General features: G+C 36.9%; 13 protein-coding genes across 13 annotated transcripts; 2 read left to right on the top strand and 11 right to left on the bottom strand.

Annotated features, from left to right (window-relative positions):
- Positions 1 to 73: 73 nt before the first annotated feature.
- On the bottom strand, positions 74 to 3,154 carry GCK72_009830 (uncharacterized protein; the record flags this gene model as incomplete). Its single annotated transcript, XM_003112853.2, has 7 exons — positions 74 to 232; positions 394 to 628; positions 678 to 931; positions 2,620 to 2,798; positions 2,865 to 2,935; positions 2,987 to 3,048; positions 3,125 to 3,154. 7 exons carry the CDS (start codon positions 3,152 to 3,154, stop codon positions 74 to 76), a joined length of 990 nt encoding a protein of 329 aa, XP_003112901.2.
- Positions 3,155 to 3,675: 521 nt separating this feature from the next.
- Positions 3,676 to 5,025, bottom strand: GCK72_009831 (uncharacterized protein; the record flags this gene model as incomplete). The annotated part of the gene is made up of 6 exons (XM_003113036.2): positions 3,676 to 3,825; positions 3,875 to 4,064; positions 4,120 to 4,263; positions 4,311 to 4,550; positions 4,753 to 4,907; positions 4,957 to 5,025. 6 exons carry the CDS (start codon positions 5,023 to 5,025, stop codon positions 3,676 to 3,678), a joined length of 948 nt encoding a protein of 315 aa, XP_003113084.2.
- A 492-nt stretch (positions 5,026 to 5,517) lies between these two features.
- GCK72_009832 (uncharacterized protein) lies at positions 5,518 to 7,263 on the bottom strand (the record flags this gene model as incomplete). The annotated part of the gene is made up of 4 exons (XM_003112924.2): positions 5,518 to 5,643; positions 6,948 to 7,067; positions 7,114 to 7,174; positions 7,220 to 7,263. 4 exons carry the CDS (start codon positions 7,261 to 7,263, stop codon positions 5,518 to 5,520), a joined length of 351 nt encoding a protein of 116 aa, XP_003112972.2.
- A 221-nt stretch (positions 7,264 to 7,484) lies between these two features.
- GCK72_009833 (uncharacterized protein) lies at positions 7,485 to 7,844 on the bottom strand (the record flags this gene model as incomplete). Its single annotated transcript, XM_053727554.1, has 2 exons — positions 7,485 to 7,679; positions 7,725 to 7,844. 2 exons carry the CDS (start codon positions 7,842 to 7,844, stop codon positions 7,485 to 7,487), a joined length of 315 nt encoding a protein of 104 aa, XP_053587131.1.
- A 724-nt stretch (positions 7,845 to 8,568) lies between these two features.
- Positions 8,569 to 9,141, top strand: GCK72_009834 (uncharacterized protein; the record flags this gene model as incomplete). The annotated part of the gene is made up of 3 exons (XM_003113149.2): positions 8,569 to 8,716; positions 8,787 to 8,902; positions 8,947 to 9,141. 3 exons carry the CDS (start codon positions 8,569 to 8,571, stop codon positions 9,139 to 9,141), a joined length of 459 nt encoding a protein of 152 aa, XP_003113197.1.
- Positions 9,142 to 10,165: 1,024 nt separating this feature from the next.
- GCK72_009835 (uncharacterized protein) lies at positions 10,166 to 11,221 on the bottom strand (the record flags this gene model as incomplete). The annotated part of the gene is made up of 5 exons (XM_003113082.2): positions 10,166 to 10,283; positions 10,339 to 10,430; positions 10,475 to 10,576; positions 10,993 to 11,130; positions 11,183 to 11,221. 5 exons carry the CDS (start codon positions 11,219 to 11,221, stop codon positions 10,166 to 10,168), a joined length of 489 nt encoding a protein of 162 aa, XP_003113130.2.
- A 221-nt stretch (positions 11,222 to 11,442) lies between these two features.
- Positions 11,443 to 12,889, bottom strand: GCK72_009836 (uncharacterized protein; the record flags this gene model as incomplete). The annotated part of the gene is made up of 6 exons (XM_053727555.1): positions 11,443 to 11,646; positions 11,693 to 11,888; positions 11,939 to 12,030; positions 12,217 to 12,435; positions 12,662 to 12,799; positions 12,845 to 12,889. The coding sequence occupies 6 exons, from the start codon at positions 12,887 to 12,889 to the stop codon at positions 11,443 to 11,445; spliced, it is 894 nt and encodes a 297-aa protein (XP_053587132.1).
- Positions 12,890 to 13,452: 563 nt separating this feature from the next.
- On the bottom strand, positions 13,453 to 13,778 carry GCK72_009837 (uncharacterized protein; the record flags this gene model as incomplete). Its single annotated transcript, XM_053727556.1, has 2 exons — positions 13,453 to 13,650; positions 13,698 to 13,778. The coding sequence occupies 2 exons, from the start codon at positions 13,776 to 13,778 to the stop codon at positions 13,453 to 13,455; spliced, it is 279 nt and encodes a 92-aa protein (XP_053587133.1).
- Positions 13,779 to 15,713: 1,935 nt separating this feature from the next.
- GCK72_009838 (uncharacterized protein) lies at positions 15,714 to 20,752 on the bottom strand (the record flags this gene model as incomplete). The annotated part of the gene is made up of 9 exons (XM_053727557.1): positions 15,714 to 15,825; positions 15,870 to 16,064; positions 16,107 to 17,322; positions 17,373 to 17,828; positions 17,876 to 18,646; positions 18,705 to 19,787; positions 19,835 to 20,294; positions 20,337 to 20,639; positions 20,690 to 20,752. The coding sequence occupies 9 exons, from the start codon at positions 20,750 to 20,752 to the stop codon at positions 15,714 to 15,716; spliced, it is 4,659 nt and encodes a 1,552-aa protein (XP_053587134.1).
- A 657-nt stretch (positions 20,753 to 21,409) lies between these two features.
- GCK72_009839 (uncharacterized protein) lies at positions 21,410 to 22,828 on the bottom strand (the record flags this gene model as incomplete). The annotated part of the gene is made up of 4 exons (XM_053727558.1): positions 21,410 to 21,658; positions 21,703 to 22,382; positions 22,425 to 22,700; positions 22,753 to 22,828. The coding sequence occupies 4 exons, from the start codon at positions 22,826 to 22,828 to the stop codon at positions 21,410 to 21,412; spliced, it is 1,281 nt and encodes a 426-aa protein (XP_053587135.1).
- An 847-nt stretch (positions 22,829 to 23,675) lies between these two features.
- On the bottom strand, positions 23,676 to 24,026 carry GCK72_009840 (uncharacterized protein; the record flags this gene model as incomplete). The annotated part of the gene is made up of 1 exon (XM_053727559.1): positions 23,676 to 24,026. The coding sequence occupies one exon, from the start codon at positions 24,024 to 24,026 to the stop codon at positions 23,676 to 23,678; it is 351 nt and encodes a 116-aa protein (XP_053587136.1).
- A 93-nt stretch (positions 24,027 to 24,119) lies between these two features.
- On the bottom strand, positions 24,120 to 26,043 carry GCK72_009841 (uncharacterized protein; the record flags this gene model as incomplete). The annotated part of the gene is made up of 5 exons (XM_053727560.1): positions 24,120 to 24,580; positions 24,790 to 25,314; positions 25,720 to 25,848; positions 25,895 to 25,938; positions 25,985 to 26,043. 5 exons carry the CDS (start codon positions 26,041 to 26,043, stop codon positions 24,120 to 24,122), a joined length of 1,218 nt encoding a protein of 405 aa, XP_053587137.1.
- A 199-nt stretch (positions 26,044 to 26,242) lies between these two features.
- Positions 26,243 to 26,787, top strand: GCK72_009842 (uncharacterized protein; the record flags this gene model as incomplete). The annotated part of the gene is made up of 2 exons (XM_053727561.1): positions 26,243 to 26,339; positions 26,390 to 26,787. 2 exons carry the CDS (start codon positions 26,243 to 26,245, stop codon positions 26,785 to 26,787), a joined length of 495 nt encoding a protein of 164 aa, XP_053587138.1.
- Between the last annotated feature and the right edge of the window lie 489 nt (positions 26,788 to 27,276).

A 27,276-nucleotide genomic window follows, 5' to 3' on the forward strand; every position in this document is an offset into this window, starting at 1 on the left:
CGTGATAAATACGAAATAAAAGTTTTATTTTTGAATAATTTTATAGAGTGGAAGTATTAAGGATACACAGTTATTATTCAGAATCCGAATCAGATCCGTATCCAGCAAGAAGAGATAGACCAGAAGTGGCTACTGGCTGTTGTGAGGTTGACGCAACTGGAGCAGGAGCACACGAAATTGTGGGAGCCCCAGAAGGTGTAGCAACGAGTGAAGAAGAGGACTGGTCCGATGTCTGCAAAATATTAATCATAAGATAAGAAATCGTGTTATAGTTCTTATGAGAGTTACTATCCCCATTTTATGTTTTTAAAAATAAAAGCAAAAATAATTATTTCGACAAATATTGCAGAAACTACCACAATTAGAAGTAGCTTTTATTGGGACTCCAATTACCTTGGCTTTCTTGATCAATTTTATCCCTGCAAATCGATCTTTCTGTTCGAATCTCTTCCTCGTATTCGCAGTTTCTTCCATTCCAAGCTTAGGAATCGTTGGTTTTAACACAATTGAAGATGACGTGCTTGGGCCGGGAACATCCTTATCTTCTTCTTCTTCTCCATCTTCGTCTTCCTCGTCATCTTTAATTCGACGTTCAATTCGACCATCTGATGTGATTCCCATCAATTCTCTGAAAATGCAAGTAAATACAATTTTAGGCATATTTGCAAAAAGCTCACCTTGCCATTCGATCATCTTCTTCTTCCATCCATTTTATTCGTTGTGCTTGAGCAATATGTGGATCTGTTGATGATAGAAACCCAATGGTGTCCACGCATTCTTTTGTTCTGCTTGACTCCTGAAGATCTTCCAGATTTCCCATTTCTTCCATTTCTTGTCGGCTCTGCATTGTCCGCTTTTCAAGCATTTTCATCGGGTCTTTTGCATCTTCCGCTTCTTGCTCATCTGCTTGTTTCTGCTGATCTTGATATAGCTGAAAACATGAATTTTTGTTTCCCTGTTTGATCATTATTTTCTGATGTCATGATAGGAAGTTTGTTTATGATATACTGAAGTTCGAAATCATTCAAACTTGAAAAAATTTGTTCCGGCCGTATAATAAAGCCAGCCGACCGAAGTTACATCTCTCGGCCTAATGATTCAGAGATTTTTTCGAGAAACAAAGCCTACGCTTCATGATATGACTACGGTCTCTTTCCCACTTTTTTGTTGTTATTTTGCGGTGCTACAGAATAATCTGTTAGCTTCATCCAGTGGTATTCTCATAAATTTATATGAATTTTTGAGAGCAGAAAAAGCGTATCCAAACTGCAACCACCTAATTTCCGGGTCATTTTTCTTTTCGCCATCGGATAAAAATCTAGCAGCCCTATTCTTTCTTATGAAAAATTGAACAGACGGACGTATATTATAATTGAAAGAGTTATCGTCTTCAAGTAAGATAATCTAGCTTCTATGGATACACTTTTTCCATTTTTCTTTCGTGAGAAAATGTTTTGAAAATTTAATTTTAAGGTAGAGAACGATTTTTTGCAGTGATCTGAAACTTGAATAATATATTCTTTTACAAGGAATTGAGTTATTGTTGAGTTACTATTAATAAGATTAATTCATATTGTTTTCTACTATTGCCAAAATGAGTTTATGTTTTTGTCTCCGTGGTAACTCTATCGTCTCACAGCTTTGTTAAATGAGCACACAAGCATTGATTTTTTTCAGTTTATGTTTTTCTTTTTGTCTTTAAAGAGAATCTATACAAAAGAGCTTACAGTAGTATTAATCTACTTCGTTATACATTGCCATATCTTTTTTTTCACATCCTCATATTACACACCCCCTTCTTTTTCCACTGACTGAAGCCACTAATTAACTAGATCAGCTCTTATATCGTCATCAGTTTTTTTGTTCAAATCCTAATACTTCTCCTATCTATTTATCCTCATTCATTTATTCCATCAGAGTACATCTGTCATCTGTCATTATGACAACTGGATTTATTCCCATTCCGAACTTCTACTTTTATGCTCCAATTGGTGTTATTTGGTGCCTACCAGTTCCTGTTTCTGGTTTCTACACCTTGGTTCCTATTCCACCCATAGGATTGAATGTTAGTATCAAAAATTCGAATGAAGAAATATTCTTCGATTTCTAGAATACAATACTAATGGGAACAACCCAAAGCTTGGATCTACTGGTGTATTCAACAAACTTGAATGCCAACATGACATTGAATAATATGGTAGAAATCGAAAATGAGCCGATGCATCAATTGGAACGAGAAAGACCAATGGACTTTGTAATTGAAGAAGAGGAGTTTCGAGAAAAGGTAAATAAGATATGCTATGATTTGAGTGAAGAATTTGATTTAAAGGCATCTAAAACTGGAATCATCGTCAAAAAAGAATTGGAAGAGATAGACTATTCTGGTGAGCTCTTCTTTTTGTACTTTAATTATGACGTTTTGTTCAGATATGCCTCAGTTGACAAGGATGGACTGCTGAATAATTATCTATCAAAACAATCTACTTATGACTATAAATCACTTACAACCTATTAATTGAAATATTATCTTGAGAACCAAAAAAGTTTACCAAAAAGTTGAGATTTTTGCTTCTTTGCTATCTCGCTAATAAACCCATAAATTTCAGTCAATAAACTTACCTTTACTGCTTCGAAAAGCCTGGTTGCACCATGTTCATTCTGATAATCACAGTTTTCGAGATCTGTCTTGAAGGTGATTTCAGCTAAACAATTAGGACATCTGAAGTAGAACCGAAAGATTTTGAGACCAAGATATGATTCGCCTTCTGCTGTTTCACGCTTCATGTTGAACTTCTTTCCTGAAGAAAAAATATTAGTGTACGAAAATTTGATTTTATTTTTATTATAAAATATTTATATTTTACCTTTGTAAATATACTCATGGCAAGTATTGCATTGCATATTGAACGGAGTCATAACACGCTGAACGAATTGTCTGAAAAATTATTGATGATGATCTTATTAAATATATTTTTTCGCTTCGAACCTATTTCTTTGTCCTTTTGCCCTGGGTATTTTTGAAGGATCAAAGTCCGGTGGGTAGTATTTCTGAAATACAGAAAATATTTTAAAGACTTAATCAAAATTGTAATTCAGATTCTACAACATTTGACAAAATGCTTACCTGGAAGACTTTACGCTCTGTTCCTGTCATTTTTGATCACCTGAAATGCGGAATATGATTTTATTCAGCTTCGAAAATGAAATAATAAAAACCAGCAGTGATTGAAAATATATTTCAAATACATAGACACTGCATGTTTATAAGAGACGCAGACATACTTCTCATTGGAGCGTACTTACTAAACAACTTTTTACCACAATTTAAAAATGCAAACCTGCTTCTAATATTGACAAAAATTTCAGAGTTGTGTCATATATTAATTCAAAAATACATTTAAATTAATCAGTCAACCATTAAAAAATACAACGTAAAGGACTAGATAGTGTTCATTGGCAGAAACCACATGATGTTTTACAAAACTCAACCAACCAATACTGTTTATTGTCAAACGAGAGTAGAAAAATATTTTTATTGTTGATGAGATATGTGCAAAGTTACAGAGGCACTATTTGAATGCTTCAGACATGATAAATTAATACTCATATTGTTCAAATGGCACGCTTAGACAAAAATACAGAAAGTATTTACAGAAAACGATAAATACGTTGATTTTATTGTTTTTGGACAGGTCTCAGCTGTGAGTTCGGTGTAGGAGTGTACCACCACCTGGTCAATTCAGCGACTCGTTGGGTGAGGAAGTAGGATATGCGACAGAATGTGATTTGCGGTATTTTTCCATCATATTTTCTAGCCCAATTAACCTGGAACGTGCATTTTAATACTTTGCTTTTCATTCAAGTTTTCACAAACCTTATAACTACTAATGATGAAAAGTGGGAAAAGGAGTGCATAGATTACTCCATTGGCGAACATTGAACTGAACATGCTTGAGGCAATAGTGAGAGGTGTTCCAAAACCAAGGAAATATGGCCAACGAGTCTCATAATAGTTTGCACGACGATTAAACGAGAAGTTGTAGCTCTCGTAGAAGTAGTCGAAGCTGAAAATTATTTGCAATAATGTACATCTTGATTGAGCAGGAATGTATAGCTTACCAATACATTGAGTTGAGAAGAGACATGTGGACGAAAAAAATGAATGGCGTAATGAGGGGAATGGGGAGATACTGGGATAGCATTGCTTGAACAAAAAATATGTTCTGGTGAACCAAAGAAGTCACAGTTTCTCCAAACATTCTTCTATAACAAGTGAGACTAGATTAGAATTGAGTGTAAATTTTGCTTACCCCATTGACTCCTGGTTAGGAGGTGGTTGGTTAAGGGCTCTCATACAAGCACCCGATATATCCGAAAACCAGAGCATTTGGACAATTTTCATGAGAACAAAGATTGGAGCAATCATGAGATAACCAATCGTCTCACCCAATTCTGCTCTTCCAAAAAGACCGAAAACGAAGCTCAATATGAAAACCAGAAGTTGCCATACAACTACGAAGCCAATGTTCATTGCGTAGATTTGTGTAAGTCTGAAAATCATTTTTATGGAATTTTGATTGAAAGGACAGTGATTCAGTTGAACAGCAGTCTCAATTATTACAGTAATGCTATACGTTACATGTACAAAAATTATCTGCTTTGAATATTGAGTGAACAACTCTAGTTACCGTAATCCAAACTTAAGAATTCTAGTTTAAAAACTAAGAGAAAATAATATTTTAGATCACTAACTTCTTGACGAGACTGTCCTTTTTCTTTGGTGGTTCAGGAGGTCTTCTGAAAATTCCTTGTTTTTCTCTTCTCATCTGAAGCACAGTTCTCTCTCTTCTCTCTGGTGGTTCCACTTGAATTTCTCTTGCATCTTCAGCCAAAATACGTCGTATAAACTGCAATGATTCTACAAGTTTTTGAAAATAGGTTCTATCAAAAATTCACCATTAATCCAAGAATTGAATCTTTGAATCCATGGAAATAATCTTCGGCCACTATTCTTAGAATTCCCATCTTTCTAATTTAATGATGTGTGTATGTAGACTACTGGATATTGATTATGAATACAAGGTTACTGTTTTTATGAGAACACCTATACAGTAATTTCACCGGTATGAATACTTGTATAGTCGAAACTGAAAAAAATTAATAACTGTTCTGAAGTGTTGGAATAGATACAAAATTATTAAATGGTTCAAACGAAGAAAAGAAACACATGATTCTCTAGTGACCTGATCATCTGCACTACCCCTTTCCTATTGAGCGTTCTTCGCGTAGAGACCCAGAGTAATGCTGAGCGGTGGGGCGCATTTTGTAAGTGACCACACTATCTGGGCGCACGTACTAGGACTGTACGAATTGCTAATAGCAAGTAATAAAAGTTGAGGTAATCAACTAGTTTATCTCCTATAAAAAGGTTGTAGACGACAAATAGAAAAGGAGAAGAAGAATAAAATGATTAGTTTTACACAGAAGATACAAAAATTGAATTGTCCTGCTATAATTCTACTCGTAGACATCTTCTCTTTCGCAGATGTACTTGAATGCATCGCGAATGGTTTTGAACTTGTCGGAGTCCTGAAGTGGAATTTCGAACCCGAACTCGTCCTCCAATGCCATCACGATTTCAACCTGAAACATCAAAATATCAGTTTAGATTCAAGGACAATTACTCTCCATGGTATAATCACCAGAGCTAGTGTTTTCGGTTCAAGGAAACCGCGCAGACTTGCAACGGGCCGGGCCGGGTCACAGTACAAAAAATTGAAAATTTGAATTTTTTTTTTGATTTTTTGCAAAAAGACGATTTTTCGAATATGTTTTTACATATCGTTAAAACACAAGTTTGCATATGATTTTTGACTATTTTTGATGAAAATTTTTTAAAAATTCGAAACATTTTGTGAAAAAATCGTGCACATTTTTTGGCTCCGGGCCGGGCCGGGCCGATATTTTGCAGGTCTGAAACCGCGTCTAGCGATTTAAAGGCGCATCTAATTTTTCAAAATGGTTTCGCAGATGAAAAACACAATTTTCAGAGGGAATTACAGTTTTTCACATTTTTCAACTGCGCTTTCAACTCCACTTTGAAAAAGTAGAGTAGCCAAATTAATAAAACAAATTATACTACTGCATACGTAGAATAACAGATTTCGGAAAAATACGGATTTCAGAAACTGATTTAAAAAAGTAATTCTGGCTCTTGTTTCTTTTCCGTTCGAAGATTAATAACGGAATATCGGTACAAACATACGTGTTCAGGATTCCTGGAGGAGGAAAAATTGATCTTTTCGAGCTAGCAAAATGCGAAAGAAATTTTTTCCGACCTATTTATTTACCAGTTCATTTCAAAAAACTTTACATAAAAATAGGAGAAAAATTTCTTTTATTTTTTCCCGACCTACCCTTCCCGAATTTTGTTTGAAAAAACAGCATGCTCTACGGAAATCTGACATGTATGGGGCAAAAATTGAAACTGTCCCGGAGTTCGCAAAGTGAGAACAATTTGTGGAAAAATATATTCTTGTGAGCCCGTGATGGGCTTAGCATTTTCCAGTTTGATTGATTCAACTTGAACTATCGGAACATTACTTGTTTTCTAAATGTTGTGTTTTAGGTTTCAAAACTACATCAACATTTTATCGTTATGTCATATTTTACAGCTTTTGAGGAACATTCTAAAATTTTATATGTAGAATTTCGCGAAGTAGCTGTTTTTACAAGCGATCAGTAACAAAACCCCGTTTTTGACTTTTTCAGATTTTATTCTAGAGCGCTTTCGCTTTCAAACTGACTAAAAACTCCAATTTATTTGCCATTTATTTTGTGGAACACCGTACTACATTTAAAAACTGAAAAATGATTGAATATTTATATTTAACTAGTTTACAAAAATCATAACAATTAATTCTTTGAATAATAATCAGCCTAATTACCTGATCCAAAGAGTCGAAACCAAAGTCCTTGTTCAAATCAGCATCGAGTTTCAGGAGCGACTCTTTATCGGCGGGGAACCGATCCCATGAACGAACTGCCTTTAAAACACGTTCTTCAACCTATAAAACCAACTTATCTTATAAATAAAGTAACCCTATACTGAACCTGTTTGAATGTGAGTTGCTTTGGTGGATCGAATGGTCCGAACACTTCAATCTTGCTCCCTCTGCAACACTAGTTAATGCCGTATTTTAAGACAACTTGCTCAAACCTAGTCTGTGTGAAGTTTATGGATGGAACCATCAACTTAACCATTTGTTGAACCGAGGATGAAAATGGCCTCTGCCGAGTTACTGCCGAAGCAGTTATGAAGGCAACACGCCCCACGTGACGGAAAAACATTTCAACCCCTTAAATTAACTCTTCGCGGTGTATATATAATTCTGTCCTCAAGTAATTGAGGCGACATCACGCATTCTTTACCATGAATAGAACAACAACATTTGTATAACAACATTTTATCAACAGCAACAAATTTATTTGTGAGCTTTGCGCTGAGCGATGATGACGTTTTGGAGCTCCTCTCTCTTGGCCTTAGCACGACGGTGGGTTCCGATACGTCTCTTCAAGAACTTGAGGGCACGCTTATCCTTGGAGATACGAAGCATTTCAAGAACACGACGCTCATATGGAGCAAATCCGGTGATTTCGCGGACAAGCTCGCGCACGATCTGTAAAATAAGAGTTAATATTTTAAAAAGCTGCATTTTTCTCACCTTGGTTTTCTTGGAAGCGACTCCCTTGTGTCTGTTTTGACGCTGCTTGACTGGAAGCTGGGTAGCAGCATGTCCCTTGTTGAGACCGACGGCCAATCCTTCGATTCCTGGTCCGCTCATTCTGAAAATGACAACTGATTATAATAAAGATGAGCTAGAATAGTTAGTGCGATAGAAGTAAGTCGATTAGAAGATAGTGGAGCTAGAATATTCACAGAGGGGCCAAAGTGAATGAATTGAAAATAGTTCTTGTGGATTATTATTGGTATTGGTATTATTATCAGAAGCAAATATTTTCATCAATAATTCTTCAATGTTTTATTTATCAAGTAAAACGCTGGTTTAATAAGACATCATCTATCAGAACGGAAAATCGATTTTTTTCGGTAGCAACGAAGATTTACGTGCGCAATCAACAAAATCTTGACGTGATATAATTTTGAAGAAAACTTGTAGGCAAGCTACTAATTTTGGCAAAAAAGGTGAAAAAAATCGGCGTCCTACTCTTGTCGGCCGAACGAAATAGTGAAAAAGCGGAATCGCTGCGAGACCATTTCACTACGCCGCGACTCATGCCGTGGTGAGGATACTGAGTTAGTTAATTTAGCCTGAAAATCGAGGTTTTTTCTTTTTCTTTTTGAATTTTTGACTTTTTTACGTTGTTTTTCATGTTTGGAGGATATTTGTTGGAAAAAATGGGTTATATTAAAAGCGCTCTACTCGATTTGTCTGAATTCCGTTCAAAATGTTGTTAAATCTCAAGTTAATCGATTTTCGTTGTGGCCTTATTCTAACTGTAACTGCTTTTTATAATAATCCTCGATATTTTTTTCAGTCTTGGATAATGGCTCCCGCACGTAAGGGAAAGGCAAAGGAGGAACAGGCTGTTGTGTCCCTTGGACCACAAGCCAAAGAAGGAGAGCTCATCTTCGGAGTTGCTCACATCTTCGCCTCGTTCAACGACACTTTCGTTCATATCACGGATATTTCCGGTGAGTATTTATTTAAAAGTTATACCCGTTGGAATGATTCGAGGGAAGTGTTAATTACTTGTCATTTCAGGACGCGAAACCATCGTTCGTGTCACCGGAGGAATGAAGGTCAAGGCTGATCGTGACGAGTCTTCTCCATATGCAGCTATGCTCGCCGCACAGGACGTTGCTGATCGTTGCAAGCAGGTAAAAGTTCGCTCCGATTCCTTTCGAATTATTTTAATTTTTAGCTTGGTATCAACGCTCTTCACATCAAGCTCCGTGCTACCGGAGGAACAAGAACTAAGACTCCAGGACCAGGAGCCCAGTCTGCTCTCCGTGCTCTTGCTCGAGCTGGAATGAAGATTGGAAGAATCGAGGACGTCACTCCAATCCCATCCGACTGCACCAGAAGAAAGGGAGGTCGCCGTGGACGTCGTCTCTAAGTTGTTATTTGTTATTCGCGAGAATACATTGTTTAACAAAATTGATTTTCATTTCACAACGCAGTTCTAAAAAGGTGCAGTTACACCCAAGGCACTTGGTGTTCGGATTTTTAGATAATCAGAAACGTTTCACTCGTTATTCTCAAAATGGGGAGTTGCAACAAATAGCAACAATTACTTTCAAGACTAGTTTATTTATGTTAGTGACTGCTTGTGATGTTATTTCACTTTTCTAAATAAGAACAAGAGCTCAAAATAGAAACTGAGAAATTTTTAGCTGCAAGATGCTGCCTGTCGTTCTGACCTTTTCTGTCCCTCACGACTGACTAAATACGAAGGGGAACTGATAGTCCCGCTATCCGTGTAAACAGAGATGATCCTCAAAAGATTATGAGTACTTCGAGTGGACTGCGACCTGGCCTGGAAATGCTTTGGATCAAGTAAATATGGTTGTTATTTTCTTCGGAGGAGTGTTTTGAGATGAATGTAAAAGAGCACTGTTGGAGGGGTTCCACTGGTCTTTCTCAGAAATGTTAAAAAACGGGAATGTTTTGACAATATGAATTTCATGAAGTCAAAAAGAAATCAATAGAAGATATTATGGTATGGGTCATTACCGTATGACCGCATGTTTACATATTGAAAAACAAGTCCTGTGGAAACGTTCATTTTCAGATTAAAAGTTTTAAGATAGCTCTGGCCATTTGAAAACTAAGTTTGGCTATGGGAAAGTGATTGGACACAAGTGGAAAAATCTATCACGATTCAATGAAAACATTTTCATTTCGAAAGGAATATGAATATCAAAATGTAGTTATTGAAACGGAATTCCAGATACTGAATATCGCGTTTTCATAGTTTTCAGCTCCCGCATTTCCAGTGGATTTCATTTGAATCTTTCCGTTTATATCTTCAGTTTTCTTATGTTATATTCGTTTATATAAATAGATGGCTACTATTCCAATTACTAAATTATAAGTTGATATCATCTGAAAACAGATTGAAGTGTACAGATGTACCGTCATTAATGCTCCTCATAGATCCCATAGAAAACCACGTGAACGAACACAACTGAAATTGCAAATTTAGTGGACAAATATACTTCTTCTAGTTGATATCTAGCTGTCAACGTGGAATTTGATCTGAAAAAAGAGAAAATGTGTCTTTGAACTTGGATCACTACGCGTAGCTACGTACTTCATAAGTGTTCCGTTTTTTTGGATTAATAGGAAAATGAGAATAAAGTTTAAAAAGTTCAATATTAACATCATGACGAAGAATAGATACATCTAAAAAGGTGTCTGGTTCCTGTTGAAATTAAATGAATGCTTACCTTTGGAGCAGCTGATACTGGAATGAATACAAACGAAATTGAACCTTCTACTTGATCAGAGTCTTTGTAAACAAGAAGCATCAAAAATACATCGAGAACAATCTGAAAATATGTGTTTTTCATGAAAACCGAGTACCACAAAACCACAAAAATAGTTAAAATTGGACCCAAAATCACTGATGTTTTTTCATAATCTTTTGCTCGCTTCGTTGCAAAAAATCGTTCGAAAGTTATGAAAATTGGAAAAAGTGTAGGTACAGTCATAAGAAGACACCCGAAAAAGTTTCCAAGTTTATAATATTTTGGAACTATTAAAAGCTCGCACATATTTCTTGCGATCAGAGGGTTCAAAACTTGTATAAACTGAAAAGATCTGGAGTAATGTAAGTGGGAAACATGAGATTTGTTACCGCAAGAAAAAGAAAAACTATTGAAAATGATAAAATTGCTCCGAAATATCCCAGAAGAAGACACTGAAAATATGGATTTAATTTCTACAGTTTAGTTTCGAAAAATACTTTTAAATTCCCGTGGAAACTGGATTTGAGTACTTTCCAGAATATGAAATAGACCAATGGGATCACGGAAAGTCCCAAAACTATTAGTTGATAAATTTGAGAAATTCGATAAATTGGATGATATGTCAACGAATGAGCCTGAAATTATGGACTTTGTGATTGACTGAAATGTTCATTTCCTGAAAGTTACCGTAATACATGTATCAGGAATCGATGAGTTATCAGCCATATTTTCTGAATTCGAAAAGAAATGTAATGAGAAATGTTATAGAGGGCGGGGTTTTTCTGTTCTCGGAAAATGTAATAAATCACTCAACATCGATCCTTTTTACCAGGAACATAATTTGGATCTGAACATAAAATCAACTTCAAATTTACAGTCACTAAAACATAAATCTTATTTATCTTTCACAGTTTTGAGTAGATGTTGAAAACTAGTAATGCTCTAATTTATCGAACATTTGTAGGCCTCGATGTGACACTGGAAGTTGAGTTCCAGATACTGAATATTGCATTTTCGTAATTTCTAGCTCCAGCTTTCCCAGTTGATTTCATTTGAATTTTTCCATTTATCTCAACTGATTTCTTGATTTGAATTCTTTTATACAAATATACAGCCAGTATTCCAATAATCAAGTTATATGTAGCTATCATCTGGAAACTTTTGGTTAATAAAAAACAGAACCATACGAAGACTTACAGTCATTAGAGCTCCTCTTACAGCCGATAAGTTTATTGGGTCTTCAATGATAAATCCTCCAAAATATCGTGATAAAATAGTAAGAGAGACGTAGATTCCAAAGAAAATAACATGAACGAAAATGACAGAAATCGCAAACTTTGTGGATAAGTACACTTCTTCTAGTTGATATCTGGCTGTCAACGTGGAATTTGATCTGAAAATGAATAAAAATCAAAATTCGTTTATATATCAGACGAAACGAACTTTTTGAGTCTAGAATTCTTGTTGAGAAGGAAGAAATTAAAAACGAAATTGACGATATTGAGAGCAAGCATCATCCAGAAAAAGGAGAACATCTGAATATCATTGAATATAATTAGTTGGTACTTATTGATACCTTTGGAGCAACTCCAGCTGGAAGAAAAACAAAAGAAATAGATCCAACTGAAAATTCTTCGTTTTCATAAATTAGAAAAACCAGAAAAGAATCGATCAGAATCTGAAATTTTTAGATTTTTAGTTATGATTTTTCTTAGTCTTACAACTGAAACTGTCAGAATTGGACCCAACATAACTGGAGTTTTTTCGTAACTCTTCGCCATTTTTGTTGCGAAAAATCTTTCGATTGTGATGGAAATAGGGAAAAATGTAGGGAGAGTCATGAGAAGTGATCCAGTTATGCACCCAATTCTATAGTAGAAAGGATTGATTATTAAATCACACTCATTGGAAACAATCAATGGGATCACGACTTGGATGAACTGAAACACTTTATTTTAAACAGTTTTCTATGGACTTCTATAAATCAGACTATGTCTGCAATATTTCATTTTCCAACAGTATTGGTTAGTTCTAAAAAGTTCTAACTCTATGAAATCTTACACCCATAAATAGAAATGCCACGTTGAAAAGAAGAACAGATCCAAAATAACCATTCAAAATCCACTGAAAATAAAGAGTCTTTCTACATTTTGACAGATGAAATACCTTCAAGTTTCCGTGAAATCTGGATCTTATTATTTTGAAAAATATAAAATAGACCAATGGACAGACTGCCAAAGTCAGAATGACAAATTGATAGATCTGAGAAATTCTGTATATTGGATGGTGTGATAGAGCGTACGCCTGAAAATCGATATTCGTTACAGATTAAAATTATATTCAAGTTACCGTAATACATGCATTTGGAATATTGGAATCAGATGTTGTTGTCATTTCTGCTGAAATGTATCAAAGACATAAAATGAAATAATTCGAATTCGTTTCTTGAAGTATAATTTATGGGAAATTACTCCCGGTTCTCATAAATTATCTCTGAGTTTCTTGATTACCCGAAACAAAAAACAACTCTATTCACCAGAAACCAGGGTTCAAAGAGTTCGTAGAAAGTAAATGTATCATGTGATGGGATTTGTGTTCTTCTGAGAACTGATCTGAAACAGGAAATAGATTGCGAATATTGCATGTCGAAAGAAAATGAAAAAGAGCAATTTCGGAGCTCGTAAAGAAGTTTTCCATCAGATATTGGAATTTTCTAATACTCAAAAAAAGCAAAATATATTCTATTCTGATAAAAACCTAACCTCTTTTTTGAACATGCCAGGAAAGTACGCATCTTTTCAAACATCATTGTTAGAATCTTATTTTGCAAACCATTTCCAAATTTACTTATTTTCTTATTACAATAAATTTATAAAGTGGAATACTGAATCATTATGTAAAAGGAAGTAAATACACAAAACGATTCTCAGCAATCAGAATTTTAGGTCCCTCAGATTTCAAACATTTCTTCTCGTGGCTAAACTGGAAGCAGAGTTCCAAATGCTAAATATTGCATTATCATAGTTGAGTGCTCCAGCTGTTCCAGTTGATTTCAATTGAATATTACCAATTATTTCAGATGTTTTCTTTGCACGAATCGTATCATAGAGGTACACAGAACAAATTCCAATGAGAAAAAGGTAAATTGCAATCATCTGGAAACAAATTGGAGAATTTTAAAAGAAATGAAATGGAGGCTAACACTCATCAAAACTCCATTGAACGCCCAAATATCTAATGGAGTCATGATGGATTTAAGAACAAGTCCAGATATAATCATCATGAAAAGATAAGCAGCAAAGAAAGAAAAATGTAAAAATGTGACAGAAATAACGAATTTAGAAGAAAGGTAGACTTCTTCCAATTGATATTTTGTTGCCAAGCTTGTATTCATTCTGTAAAACGGAAGATCTTGAGTAGTAGTTATGAACTTACTATTAGACTCACTTTTTCAGTCGTTTGTTCTCTCGAAACAGAAAAAAGTTGAACGTAAAGTTGATGATATTCAATAGTAGAATGACCATGAAAAACAAAAACATCTGAAAAGAAAAGTTGAAAGAGTCATAAGAAAAGATCCAAGTGGATGACCTATTCGGACCCATTTTGAAGCAATTATAAAATCACATGGACCGATTGAAATAAATGGAAGTAAGACGTGAATAAACTGAAATAAGACTAATGATATAATCAAATAAAAATTCAGTTCGAACCCCCAAAATTTGAAAAAATAAAGTAAAAACCAGAAGAGATCCAAAATATCCGTTGAGAGTCCACTGAAAATAGACTAAATTTTGTAAGAAAACTTACTGAAATCTCAGATTTTGATTACTTTCAGATTTCCATGAAAATTTGAATTTCTAACTTTGAAAAATATAAAGTAAACCAGTGGAAAAGTGGCGAGCACTAAAACAATGAACTGCCAAATTTGTGAGCCTCGATAAACTGGGTGTAATGAATATAATTGAGACTGGAAACATGTATCTATAAGAATGATTTTTGTCCAACAGTACCGTAATGCATTCAGCTGAAATGGTAGATTCAGTTGATGCCATTTTCGAAAAGCTCTGCATTCTCAAAACACTTGAAGTTTTTTTTAAAACTTTTGGAATAAGACACTGTCCAGAAACTCTCATAGCATATGAAACTTTCGGAAGCTTGAACGGACGTTGATAGATGTTTTAAATGGTTCCTTGACAAATTTTGTTTATTCTAAACGCACTAAGACTTGAAAATAACTATAGTAAGCTTACTAGTAAGTACTCACCAGTTGTCCTTTTCTTCTTCTCTTTGGAGGCGTATTCGAATGAGGAGATTACGGAACTGGGAGACGAGCAGAGAAGTGTGCGGAAATGAGCAAACTTTAAGAGCGAAAAATACAAATTTTCGGGGGTTTTGATTTTTTTTTGACTATCACCATTCAAAAGAGCAGATACTATCCGTGTGTACGTTTATAAAGAACTCTCCATGTATACGGAATGTCAAGTTTCTTGTAAGGATTGAAGTAAGTTCTCTCAACCTGTGTCGTTCTGATTCAAATAAAAAAAGAGTTCATGAAATTGCATAATTCATATTATACAATTCAGAGAAACACAACAATGGGCTCAGCCTTTCCAGAAATTTCGAATTCCAGAACTGTTTCTCACTAGAATGTATTTTTAGTAAAGAAATTAACAAATGCAAGTCAAAATCTCTCTCAATCTCACATTTTTTCGATTCAGATAAGTTCTGGCATGGGAAAGTTCTGAGAAGACTTATCCCTGTAAGTGATCATGAAAAATCAACCCGATTAAGCAAACTTTAAAAATTAATTGAATGCATTTCACTCTTGAACTTAACATCAGAATTACTCAAATGTAACTGATTGAAACCTGATGATCTAATGGGTGTTCATTCGTAATGATCTTGAGTGTGTTCATTCGTGATGATCTAAAATGTGTTCATATGGTTCATCATTCTTATAAATTTTATTAGAAATAAAAAAAATTAGAGATGAGAGGAGTCGGGTGCAATAATTAGAACCATTATTTGACAGAAGAGAACAACTGGGTGGTATGGTAATTTGTAAAAATGGGGAAGGTGGTGAATAGGAACATGGTACATAGAATAAAAGAAGGCATATTAGTAAGAATAATGTAATTACTCTGATCAGTAAGTTGATTAATTATTTGTTAAAAGTATGAGGAATATTATATGTTTTTGAATGGAGATACAAGAGTGATTAGATGAGTCCAGCTTGTCTTGCCATTGAGTAAAACTCCGAGTTTCGATCGGCCAACAGATTTTCTGGACTGTCAAACTCTCCGACTCTGCCGTCATTCAAGACAATGATTCTGAAAATAGAAATTTAATGTTTTTTTTTCGTAGATAAATATACCGATCATAATCCATGATAGTATTCAAACGATGAGCGATGGTGAGGACAGTAGAGTTAGCGAACTCTTCGCGAATAGCTTTCTGAATTAGCGCATCGGTGGAGACATCAACAGCAGCAGTTGCTTCGTCCAATATCAATACTCGTGTTTTACGGAGAAGAGCACGAGCCAGACAGACTAGTTGACGTTGTCCAACACTGAAATCATGACTCTAAATTAAAACGTTGAAGTTAGCCAACCTGATGTTGTCTCCTCCTTCAGTGATAACATAATCTAGCTTCTCCTCGTGACCAATAGCAAAATCTTTGAGGTTTGCTTGTTCCAGACTTCGCCAGATCTGGTTGTCTGAATAGTGATGGAATGGATCCAAATTGAAACGCAAAGTTCCCGAAAACAGGACAGGGTCTTGAGGAATAATTGTCAGATTAGATCGTAAATCATGAAGTCCAATGTCAGCGATGTTGATTCCATCCAAAGTAATCTGTCCCTCAGCAGCTTCAACAATTCGGAATAGCGAGAGAGTAACTGAAGACTTTCCGGCACCCGTACGACCAACAATTCCTATTTTCTCGTGAGGTTTGATTTCCACGTTGAGCTGCTTTATAACCAGGCTGAGTCCAGCACGGTAGCGAGCGGAATAGTTGTTTAAAACAATTCGACCTTCGGATGGCCAGTTTTGTGGAGGTTCTTTTTCGGATTCCGATTTCCATTCTGCTTCAGTTTCAGTTTCAGAATACTCCATCACACGTTCAACAGATACAATATTCGTCTCTAGTTTTGTAATTTGACGAACGGCAAAGTTGAGAACAGTGGTGATGTTCAAAGCGTACGAGACTGAAAGACCAATCACGCCTGAAGTTGTTGTTGATCGAGTGAGAGCAGCAAATAGAGCAGAGAAAAGTACAATACAGTTTCCGATGAACTCTAATCGCACGGACAACCAACGGTTTGCAACGTAGTTAAGGTAACGGCATTGAACGTGCGAGTCAACTTTAGCTTCGGATAACTTGCAGAAGCGATCGGTGAGTTGATAGGCACGAATTGTTGCTGATCCTTGAATCGACTCGGACAAATGACTGTAGATGGGGGATCTAGTGATCGATTCCAATCGTTTCAGTTGACGAGATGTGGCAATGTAATACCGCATAACCATCAGATACATCAATGATAATGGAATAATGACGATACCGAAGACTGGTGTCGAAATCATGATAATGATCAGTGTTGAGACGACTTGAAGTAGACATTGAGCAAAGAATTGCACATTGAACGGGAGAAGAACATCGACGGTTTCGATGTCTTTTCCAATCCTATTCAATATTCTGCCAAACGGCGTGGTGTCGAAAAAGGCCATTGGAACTCGGAATAAATTACGCATCAAAGGAGCATGAAGGTTTCTGGATGCAGAGACACCTCCATAAAGTAAGGACAACATTCCGATGAAGAGCAAAATGACTGAAATTAACAATAGTATTGTATACAGGAACACATAGACTCAATCTTACTTTCAGAGAATCCAAGACCAGCGTACACTGCAAGACGAACTCCAATTGTTTGACCACCCAACTCTTTTTCCGATCGAGTGTTGTCGTTTGACCAGTCGGTAAGCCATAAGTTTCTCCCCATCGAGATTACTGTACTGATCGTCATTCCAAATACAAAAGTAATAGCAATTGGCATCCCCATTGCTCCAAAGTATTTGTAGTAGGTGCTCATTTTGACTCTTCCGGTTTCGACTCTCTCAGTTCCTGTTAATTGACGAGTGTTCATTGTGTTGGAAGCGACAGATGGAGTGCGAGACTTGGTGGAAAGATGGCGGTGATGTTGTTTTGAGAAGGAGGTGCTCAAATGACGTCGATTGATGATTCCCGATACTGTTGACATATGACTGACACCCAGTACATGATCAAGAATAGGAGAACCCATCACATCATCTTCATATTCGAAGTCAGATTCGCCGTCTACAACAACTGAAGAGAAACATTGTTTAAATCGATTCAATACTTACGTCCTCTCGGTTCCGAGCAGTTGTCTTCATCATCTTGTGATCGTTCGGTTGCCCGCCTCTCTTTCTCTTCCTTCGCACATTCCATGACTAATTGTTCGAAAGCACCTTGTTGCATAAGGTCACGATACTTTCCTTCATACTCAATCTTGCCGCCATTCATAACAATTATCCGATCGGATTTCTCCAAATAGGACAACTCATTTGTGACTAAAATTCGTGTTTTGTTGCGGAGTATACCATCAGGTCCAATAACCGAACTGAAAAGCTGACTTCCAACGTGAGCATCGACTGCACTCATAGGATCATCCAGCAAGTAGATATCATGATTTTGATAAACAGCACGAGCCAGTGAGATGCGCGCTTTTTGACCACCGGACAAGTTGATTCCTTTTTCTCCAATTTCCGTGTTGTCTCCATGTGGAAGAATGAGGAGATCAACTTGAAGTGCACATGCATCCAAAACACGAGTATAGAAGTACTCATTGAACTGCTTTCCGAATGTAATATTTTGCCGGACGGTGTTGTTCTGAATCCATGGTTGTTGTGGTACATAGCATAGGCGACCATGCATTGCAATAGATCCACTCAGTTTTTCCATTTCACCCATCAACGCTTGAAGCATTGAACTCTTTCCAGCACCAACACGTCCCACGATAGTTACTAATTGTCCTCGATTAACAGAGAAGCTGATATTATGAAGGCTTGGAACTGGTTCATTGTCTGTGGACTCCCATGAAAGTGTAGCATTCTTAACATTTATGACGTCATCGTCTGAAAAGGGAAGATATTGAGAAATTGAAAATTAGGAATTGAAAGAAGGAAAACTCACTGTCCCGTCCTCTATGATCAATCGCCTCGTCGTTAAGTTCTTCAGACATTAGGAACTCTTTCAGTCTTTTGTTTGACACAATTACTTGTACGGTTTGAGTGATGAGTTCAGCGACTTGTGACATTGGTGAGCGCAGTTGATTGAAGAGTGTCAGAGAAACAAATGCGATTTCCGGAGTCAATATATTCTTTGGGTCAATGTAAATGAAAGTCGCAAAAGTGGATACGGCGACAAGAAATGGTGATGCGCAGTTCAGCATGTCAGAGAACGTTCTTAAGAAAGCTGCTTTCTTGATGAAACCCAATTCCTTTTCTCTCAAATCTTCGATGACTTTTTCCATTGGCGGTTCCCACGCGTACAATTTTATGACTTTGATTCCATTTAGAACCTCGTTCACCATCTTGGTACGCTCATCTTTGTAGTACATCTGTGCTATTTGCCATTTTCGGATGACCATGGTGATTGCAAAGTTGATAGGAAACAGAAGAACCATAACTGCGACACCACTGAATACGGACACTCCAAGTTGCTGAAACAAGAAGAAAAGAGCCAGCCCAATTTGAAGGGGATTGGACCAATATTGCATGATTTGAGGTGTGATTTGCTGGAAACGATCCACATCAATAGCCATAAGGTTGACAATTTCTCCAACAGTTTTCTCTCGACGAGCAGCGTTTGATAATCGAAGTGTTTTTCGGTAGACTGCTGCTGTTAGACAGGTTTGAACTCTAGTTCCAACTCTGAACATGAGGTAGTAGTAGTGAGATAAGAGGATTGAAGACAGTTCAGCCGAGAAAAACATGGCGAATGCCAAAACAACTCCTTGCCACATGGGACGATCCAGCTGTTCAGTGAAGCGAATTAAAGTTTTCAGAAGCATTGGGTTACAGAAGAGCAAAATATCCGAAAGGAACTTGACGAACATCGCCATGCTGACATCCCACTTAAACATCAGAAAAAGGGTCCAGATGATTGATGGTATGCGGAGTTGATGTTGATTTGTAGGGAATGATTCGTACTCTTCTGCATCGTTAAGCAATGGTTTGCTATCATCTGAAAATTTCCCATGTGACGATGCTATCCCTGAATTCAAAAAGCTATCGTTTTGTCTATGCTAGACTGAAACTCACTTCTGCTTTGTCTGTTCCACAAATAAAGCCACTTTGGTACCAACGAGCCGGAAGTGTCATCGTCATTGAGTGAATACAAATCAGAAATCTCCAACGGTTTCTTCACTCCCAGCCGGCACAGGGCACCAAACCACCACATTGTTATTCGGTTGAGAAACGAGGAAGTAGTTTCAGGACTAGGATTTCGTGGAGCATTCAATTCTTTGTAGCCATTCGTGAAAACATCAGCATAACAATGAAGATACGTTTCTATACAGCAGCAGACGAACCAAATAGAAAAGGCTACACATCTTGGATAATCAAACCACTCCCACTCTTCTGTTGAGTTTGAAGTCTTCTGAATCCAATAAAGAAGTTCCGGAACAGCAGAAAGCGTAAACACAAGCCAACCGATAAAAATTCCACCAGATGTCCGAATTCCATAGTTGCGAAAGGACACAATGAAAGTCGTAAGAACAGTCTGAAACGAGGGAATTTAGACAAAAAATCAAAATAGACTTACCATTGCCAGACATAATGTGATCGGATAGAAGAAATCAACGAGGTACGGTGGTTTGTGGAATATCGTTTGGTAAATCGGAACAGCAAGCATTGATAAAGAATCAGCAATCAAAATGGTCGAGATTCCGACTTTCATCTGAAGTCGATTCGTCCATGGGATTGGGTTGAGGCGACGGTAGAAGATTTGAGCAGTCAGAAATGGGGAGAGCAAGAACAGAATGATAGTCGGAAACCAAACAAGTGTCGTATGCTGATAGCATCGGCTGAGAATCGGTACATTTGACGCATCGAAGACCGTTGGATCCTACAAAAATAAAATTGATCATTTCATAAGGGGAATTGAATTTTAATTACCCAATACTGTTCACCGCAAAATGCGTCGATCCCTTCCAGAAATTCTCGTATTTCATGCTCCATTCGCACTTTTTCTCTACTATTAATGCGTTATTACGTTGAATATCTGAAAAAAAAAAACGTTGAAAAAATACGAATGAAACGGATATCTGACAATGAATTGTGAATATAGTTTGAAATCCTCGTTTTCGAAAAGAAACACGAGGTGAATGACGAAGAAAGCAAATTTTAGCGGCAACATTTTCAAACCAGTCAAATTTCTGTTCATTTGATCTATTGTATTTCTTTCGATTTTTCAGTATCAAGTCTGAATTAATTTTTTAAATTACAGTTTCCTATGAATATTTCACCATCATGAGGTCATGAGTATATCTGTCAATGAAGTCTTGTTTTAGATTAATTATTATTCACGTGAAGTACTTTGCAGTGTAGAACAAAACAAAATTGAGCAGGAAAAGACTAGAGCTATGGATTGTGAGAATGTAAGATATGAAACTTACGAACCTGACGATCGTAATCATCCGAAGTCTTGAATCGTATTTAAAAGATACAATCATACGGAAACACCATGGTTGAATTGGTGCTGATGTATTAATATTTTATTTATAAATTTTCATTCGATGCTTTTCAATTACAAATATTAACAAATCAACAATGTATAACAACAATAACGAAGACGTGCACGATTGTGAGATATGAGGAAAGAAAGATCACAATATTTTAAACATCAGCTGAGCCGCATAAACAAGCTAACAAAATGAAGAAAAACAAAATGCCCAAAACGATTGACAAAAGGAATACTACTGATGTGATATCTTCAATCTCGCGTTGATCACGCTCATGTCTTTGAAGGGAATATCGGATAATTTTTCTCAAGCACTCGGTATTGAAACTCTCCAATTTGAGATCGAATCCGTGTTTTTGTCGGAGAATGAGACTTGTGAGAACAAAGTTTGGATAACAGATTTTCTAAATTATGGTTTTTTTTTGAGTCTTCAAATCCAGGAACTTACAGATTTTGTTTCTGTGCTCGTTTCAAATTCATGCATCGTCGAAACCAATAGCTCCATAAATTTCGTATTTGGAACAGAATTAGTCTTAGGACATTCTCGAATATTCATACTGTCCACGCAAGATTCAGTTTCTTGAGAAAACATGAGATTCGAGGGGCAAGACATATCGAAAGAAACTCCTCTTCTGCAGATAGTGAATAACGGTGAACATTCAGCGACAGCAAAAAAACCATCTTCATCACAATTCGTGAGTGGTTTCCTCAGAAACTCGCACATTGTTACATTACTTGGATGTTCACAAATACGCTTTTCGGGGTCAAAAACATGAGGATCGGAGCATTTTGTGATTTGAGCCACCCATCCATAGCAGGTGAGAAAAAAATCCGAACATTCATCAACCGGATATTCTCCGTCATTTCGATAAGCGCAGTATTTCATAAGTGCTCGATTTCCGTTCAGAAATTCTCCATTTACAAAACTGCTTCCAGAATTCTGTGTATTAGTTCCGTTCCTCAGAATTTGGCAATCTTTGATGAGAGCTCTTTCTGAGCATTCTTTAAGAGTTGCATCGTAGTAAAACGGCCAGCAACTTCTAAACCGAGCAATTTTCGAGGTGCACGTGAAGTAGTTCATAGAACAGACACCGGATGCATATTTTCCATCTTCAAGGTCTTCACACACTGAAAACTCAAACATTCGTAATTTAATTGCGAAAAACCTACCGTTTGCAAACATATCATCTATCGATAATTTCACTTCTTCATTTTTGAGCTTCATTTTCGTTTCGTCCTGTTCTCCAGAATAGGCTTCGGTAAATTCTTCAAATTCATCACCATCACAGCTTTCGACATTTGCTCGTTTAGCGCATTTTCTAGTATATTCATCGAAAACCATCTTTTCTGGACAGTCACCAAAATGTGGAAACCCATCGGAGCATTTCAAATATCGTGATTGACAGTGGCCGATAGCATACCGTCCGTTTTTAATTTTTTTGCAATCTGTAAGAAATTCTATTCGATTTTCAAAGAATAACAGTGCAAAACAGCAAACCTGCGAGAAAGTGTTCAGCCACTGCGATTGTGGTCAGACCGATCAGCAAACACAAACAGATTAATTCCTTTATCATTTTTCCACTGACTCTATACTGAAAAATTATAAACAAATTTGGCTAAGAATATAACTATTAAAGGAACTATTTAACTGAACCGTGAATAAAACATGAAAAATTAAATAGTGATGTGTATAGTTTGATCTGCAGGCTTTCTTCAGTACAGTAATATTCAAACTTGATTTCAAAAGTTGCAACGTGTTGCTCGATGAGGTTGCTTCCGAAAGACTGAAAAAAGATAAAACCCAAAAAGAAATCTCTATAAGATTTCGCTGCTTTTATCTAAACAATTGCTCGTACGGTAACAAAGACGGAAAATGCATGCATGTCGGCATGTAATGAATAATAGTAAAAATAATGATAATATTATATGTTTTTTTAATAAACGCAGTACGTTTCAGTCAAGTTTCACCAATCTATCATTCATTTGTCTGCATTTGATTATCTTATTTTTTCAGACTCAAAACATCTAAACCACTATTTTGTATCAACTTCCTCAATAATCAACTCCCCGAAATTCGGTGTGTTCGTTTCCGGCAAACAATACAGATTTTCGATCAATAGTTTCTTTTTTCCATTTCTGTTATTCTCTAATCTGTATAAGAAAAAATAAGAACGGTTTATGTCTTCTGTATCTTTTCATTTCGTCACTAATACTTCCTTCTTCCAATGACCTCCCTGCCATGTCTTTTCAAATTTATTTCTCTTATTTTTTGGTTTTCTTACCGATGGCAAACAAATCTGTTCCGTTTCTGACTACATTACTTCCTACAGTAGTATAGCCACGCCCACATTTCTTTCCCTATAAAAATTCAGTGCAGGTACAAAGAAATCACACCAAGCAAAGATGTTTGAGGAGAAACTTTTAGTCTCTGTGGCCACTGTCCTTTCCGGTTTGGCCATTGCCGCCTGCCTCATTGTGGTTCCATCCCTCTACAATACCATCGATGAGATCCATAATGAAGTACTTGACGGTGTTCGTCTCTTCCGTGTCGAGACTGAGTCCGCATGGACTGAAATGATGGATGTTCAAGTGCTTGTTACTCCACCAACCAAGCCACGTGTCAATCCATTCAACTCTGTCTTCCGTCAAAAGCGTCAAACATTCTCTGGACTTCCAGCATGGTGTCAATGTGAGCCAAAGAAGCCAACATGTCCACCGGGACCACCAGGACCACCAGGACCAGCTGGACAGCCAGGTTGGTACATCTTTCATTTCTTTTTATTTCATTCATTTTTCAGGAACCCCAGGAGCCCCAGGACCAAAAGGACCAGACAGTACCACCACATATGCTCCAATTGACTGTCATCAACCAAACCCAGGATGCGTCAAGTGCCCACAAGGACCAGCTGGACCAGTTGGACCATCAGGACCTGCAGGACCAAAGGGATCAGATGGACGTCCAGGACAACCAGGAAACGGCGGAAAGCCAGGAGTTCCAGGAGGTCCAGGACCAAAGGGAGACAACGGAGCACCAGGAGCCAATGGTGGACCAGGAAAGCCAGGATCACCAGGAAAAGATGGGCAACGTGGAAAGGGACATGCTGGAGCACCAGGAGCTCCAGGAAAGGCTGGACCAGCTGGAGCACCAGGAGGACCAGGAAAGAACGGTTCTGATGGAACTCCAGGACCTGCTGGACCAGCTGGAGGACCAGGACAACCAGGAAACAAGGGATCTGATGGACGTCCAGGAACTCCAGGAGCTCCAGGAGGACCAGGACATGATGCTGCATATTGTGCATGCCCACCAAGATCTGCTGTCTTTGTCTCTAAGCATTAAATTTCAGTTATTCGGGAATAAATTTTCGAACATTCAAATATTGATCTGTTTTAATTGATCTGTAGAAATTGATCTTTGGAAGATGTATTCCGAGAAAGAGTTTACTTGTTTGAGCAATTGGTTGCTTAAATTAATTAATTTATTAAACGAGCTGAAATAATGAAACAAGTAGTAATTCCTATTATGCATCCAAAAAACTGTTATCTTTCTGATTGGCCTCTTCAAAGTTTTTCCATTTTTCTTTCTCTTCTTCTCGATCTTTTTCCTTTGCTTCTCTTCTTTCAACTCTTGTTTCTTCTCCTGTTTTTTGAACTACTATTCTTTTTGATTTTTTCTTTTTGATTTTCCTTCTTTTTCTCTTTTCCATTTGTCTGGATTGCTCCAATCTCTTCCGTTCTTCTTTTTCTTTTTCCTGTTTTTTCGTGTAATACATGTAACCAGCAACCGCGGAAATTCCAATACAAATGAACATTCCGAGAATTAAAATTCCAAGGAATATGCCTGAACCAGAAGAAGATGCTTCTGTTGGTTCGAGAGTCGGAAGTGTTGGTGGAACAGGCGCCGGCTGGGCTGGAGCTGGAGCTTGAGGTGCAGGTTGAGGTGTAGGTAAAGCTGTCCTTGGTGCTGGGGTAGACTGGAGTCCGGCGATGTTTTGAGGATCATTGTAATCTCCTGCTGTATTAATATCATGTCTGCTGCGTCGAATCGAGCACAGCCCAGTTGCTGAAAAAAGTTTCTGTTCGAGCAGGCCATATTCATAAAATACAGACTCTAGTTACGCTTTGATTTCGAAACGAATCATAATATCAATATACTTTTACGACCCTTGAGTACATTCAGAATCCATTTACCGTAAATACTGTATTATAACGGTATGCCGTTATATTTTTCAACTGTTTCCCAGAGAAATTTTGTGATATTAGAAACACATTAAAATTAAACAAAAAAACTTTTTGGACGTTCTAATTGCTGATCAAGAAGTTACTAATCACCCTGCTTCTAATCAGAACCAAGAAAAAACACCGGGATAATTATATTCATGAACTCCGAATATAGATGGGGTGCCGTTATAATACAGGTGTCGTTCTATTACAGATGCCGTTATATTACAGTATTTACGGCACTTACCATTTTTCCAATTTCGCCGACAAAATTCAGTTTTTGCTGAATCAAGTACGAATTTGCAGTTGTTCTTCACACCTCCACTTCCATTTGTACATTCCGAAGTCAGTTTTGAATAAAACGTCTCACAAATCTCTGAAAATCGTTATTTTTATTACTTTACAATCTGATTTTTTAAAACCTGAATCATTGTTTCGGAGGCATTTAGTCTCAAGTTGTTGGACACTGAAAGTCTTGTTTTAGAATGATTCTAGATCTTTAGAATGCCTACACTTTTTGAATAGCTCTTCGAGAAGATTCCAATTGTGATGAAGAAGAAAAAGAAAACATTAAAATAACACATTCTTCAACAAAAAACTGTTCGTTGAACTCTTGAATTCAGAAATTCAGTCCAAAGTCAGTACAGTTCAGGTTGGTAATACCGCCCCATAAGATGTCCTCAACTGTTCCACATTCAATTTTTAGTATTCTAAAAACCATTAAATTCAAATTTTTTCAATATTACGAATCTCATTTATCATTATCGCGAATGGAACCTCAATTGAAAAGAATAATTAAAAGAAAATGGAAATCGAGTGGAGGAAGACCTAGGTCCAACTCGCGAAATTATGGAAATGGTGTTTCAGGTTTGCTTAGAAAACGAGTTTCATCACAGATGCAAGATAAATTATTTCAGTTTCCCCTGGGAACTTGACAACAAATGAACCCACAACACCAACAACTACAACTACAACAACAACAACAACTACTACTACAACTATTCCAACTACAACTCTTTCTCTGACAACTGAATCATCTTCTACCGAAACAATTGTAACAATAGTTATTCTGCTCGGAGCTCTAGTTGCATGTGGAATTGGGGCTTTCTTCGCCTACAAGCGCTTCTTCAAAAACAAGAAACCTTCACCATCCATTCAAAGTAAAAAAAGACGAAAGAGATCAGGTGATTCTGGAAAAAAGAAGAAAACACAACGAAAACAGAAGAAAAAAGACGAAGATGATGATGATGATAAATCTGCTCCAGTGATATATTCCGAGAAGAAACATTTTTCAGGAGTAATTGTCAACTATTGAATTTTTCGGCTTACCAATTATAAACTCTTTTTTTCAATCGTTTCATCTGGGTTCATTTCAAACTAGACACTTTGATTTATTATGTACGAAAAAAATCAAGAATCATTACTTGTTTGGGACAAGAACCAGACCGTGAGAAGCGAAACGACACAATTTTTCCGTAGTTTCTCATACTTTTGATACCATACTTGTCAAATGACGGGCCGGCCCGCCGGCCCGGCCCGGCCCGGCCCGGCCCGGCCCGCCGGGCCGGGCCGGGCCGGGCCTGAAAAGATTAGGCCCGGGCCGGCCCGTCAGGCCCGTCTTGTCAGGAATATGGGATTTTTGAGAAAAATTTTCAATTTTTTTTTTCAATTTTCAATTTTTTTTGCGGAAAAATTGACAAAAAGACACTCATATTATTCTATGAGAAAAGTCTGAGTTCATCTCAGTACACCTTAATCAAATTTGAAAAAAAAAATTGAAAAAAAATTGAAAAAAAAATTCCCT

The sequence above is a fragment of the Caenorhabditis remanei genome, chromosome III, assembly GCF_010183535.1.
Source record: "Caenorhabditis remanei strain PX506 chromosome III, whole genome shotgun sequence".
NCBI lineage: Eukaryota > Metazoa > Nematoda > Chromadorea > Rhabditida > Rhabditidae > Caenorhabditis > Caenorhabditis remanei.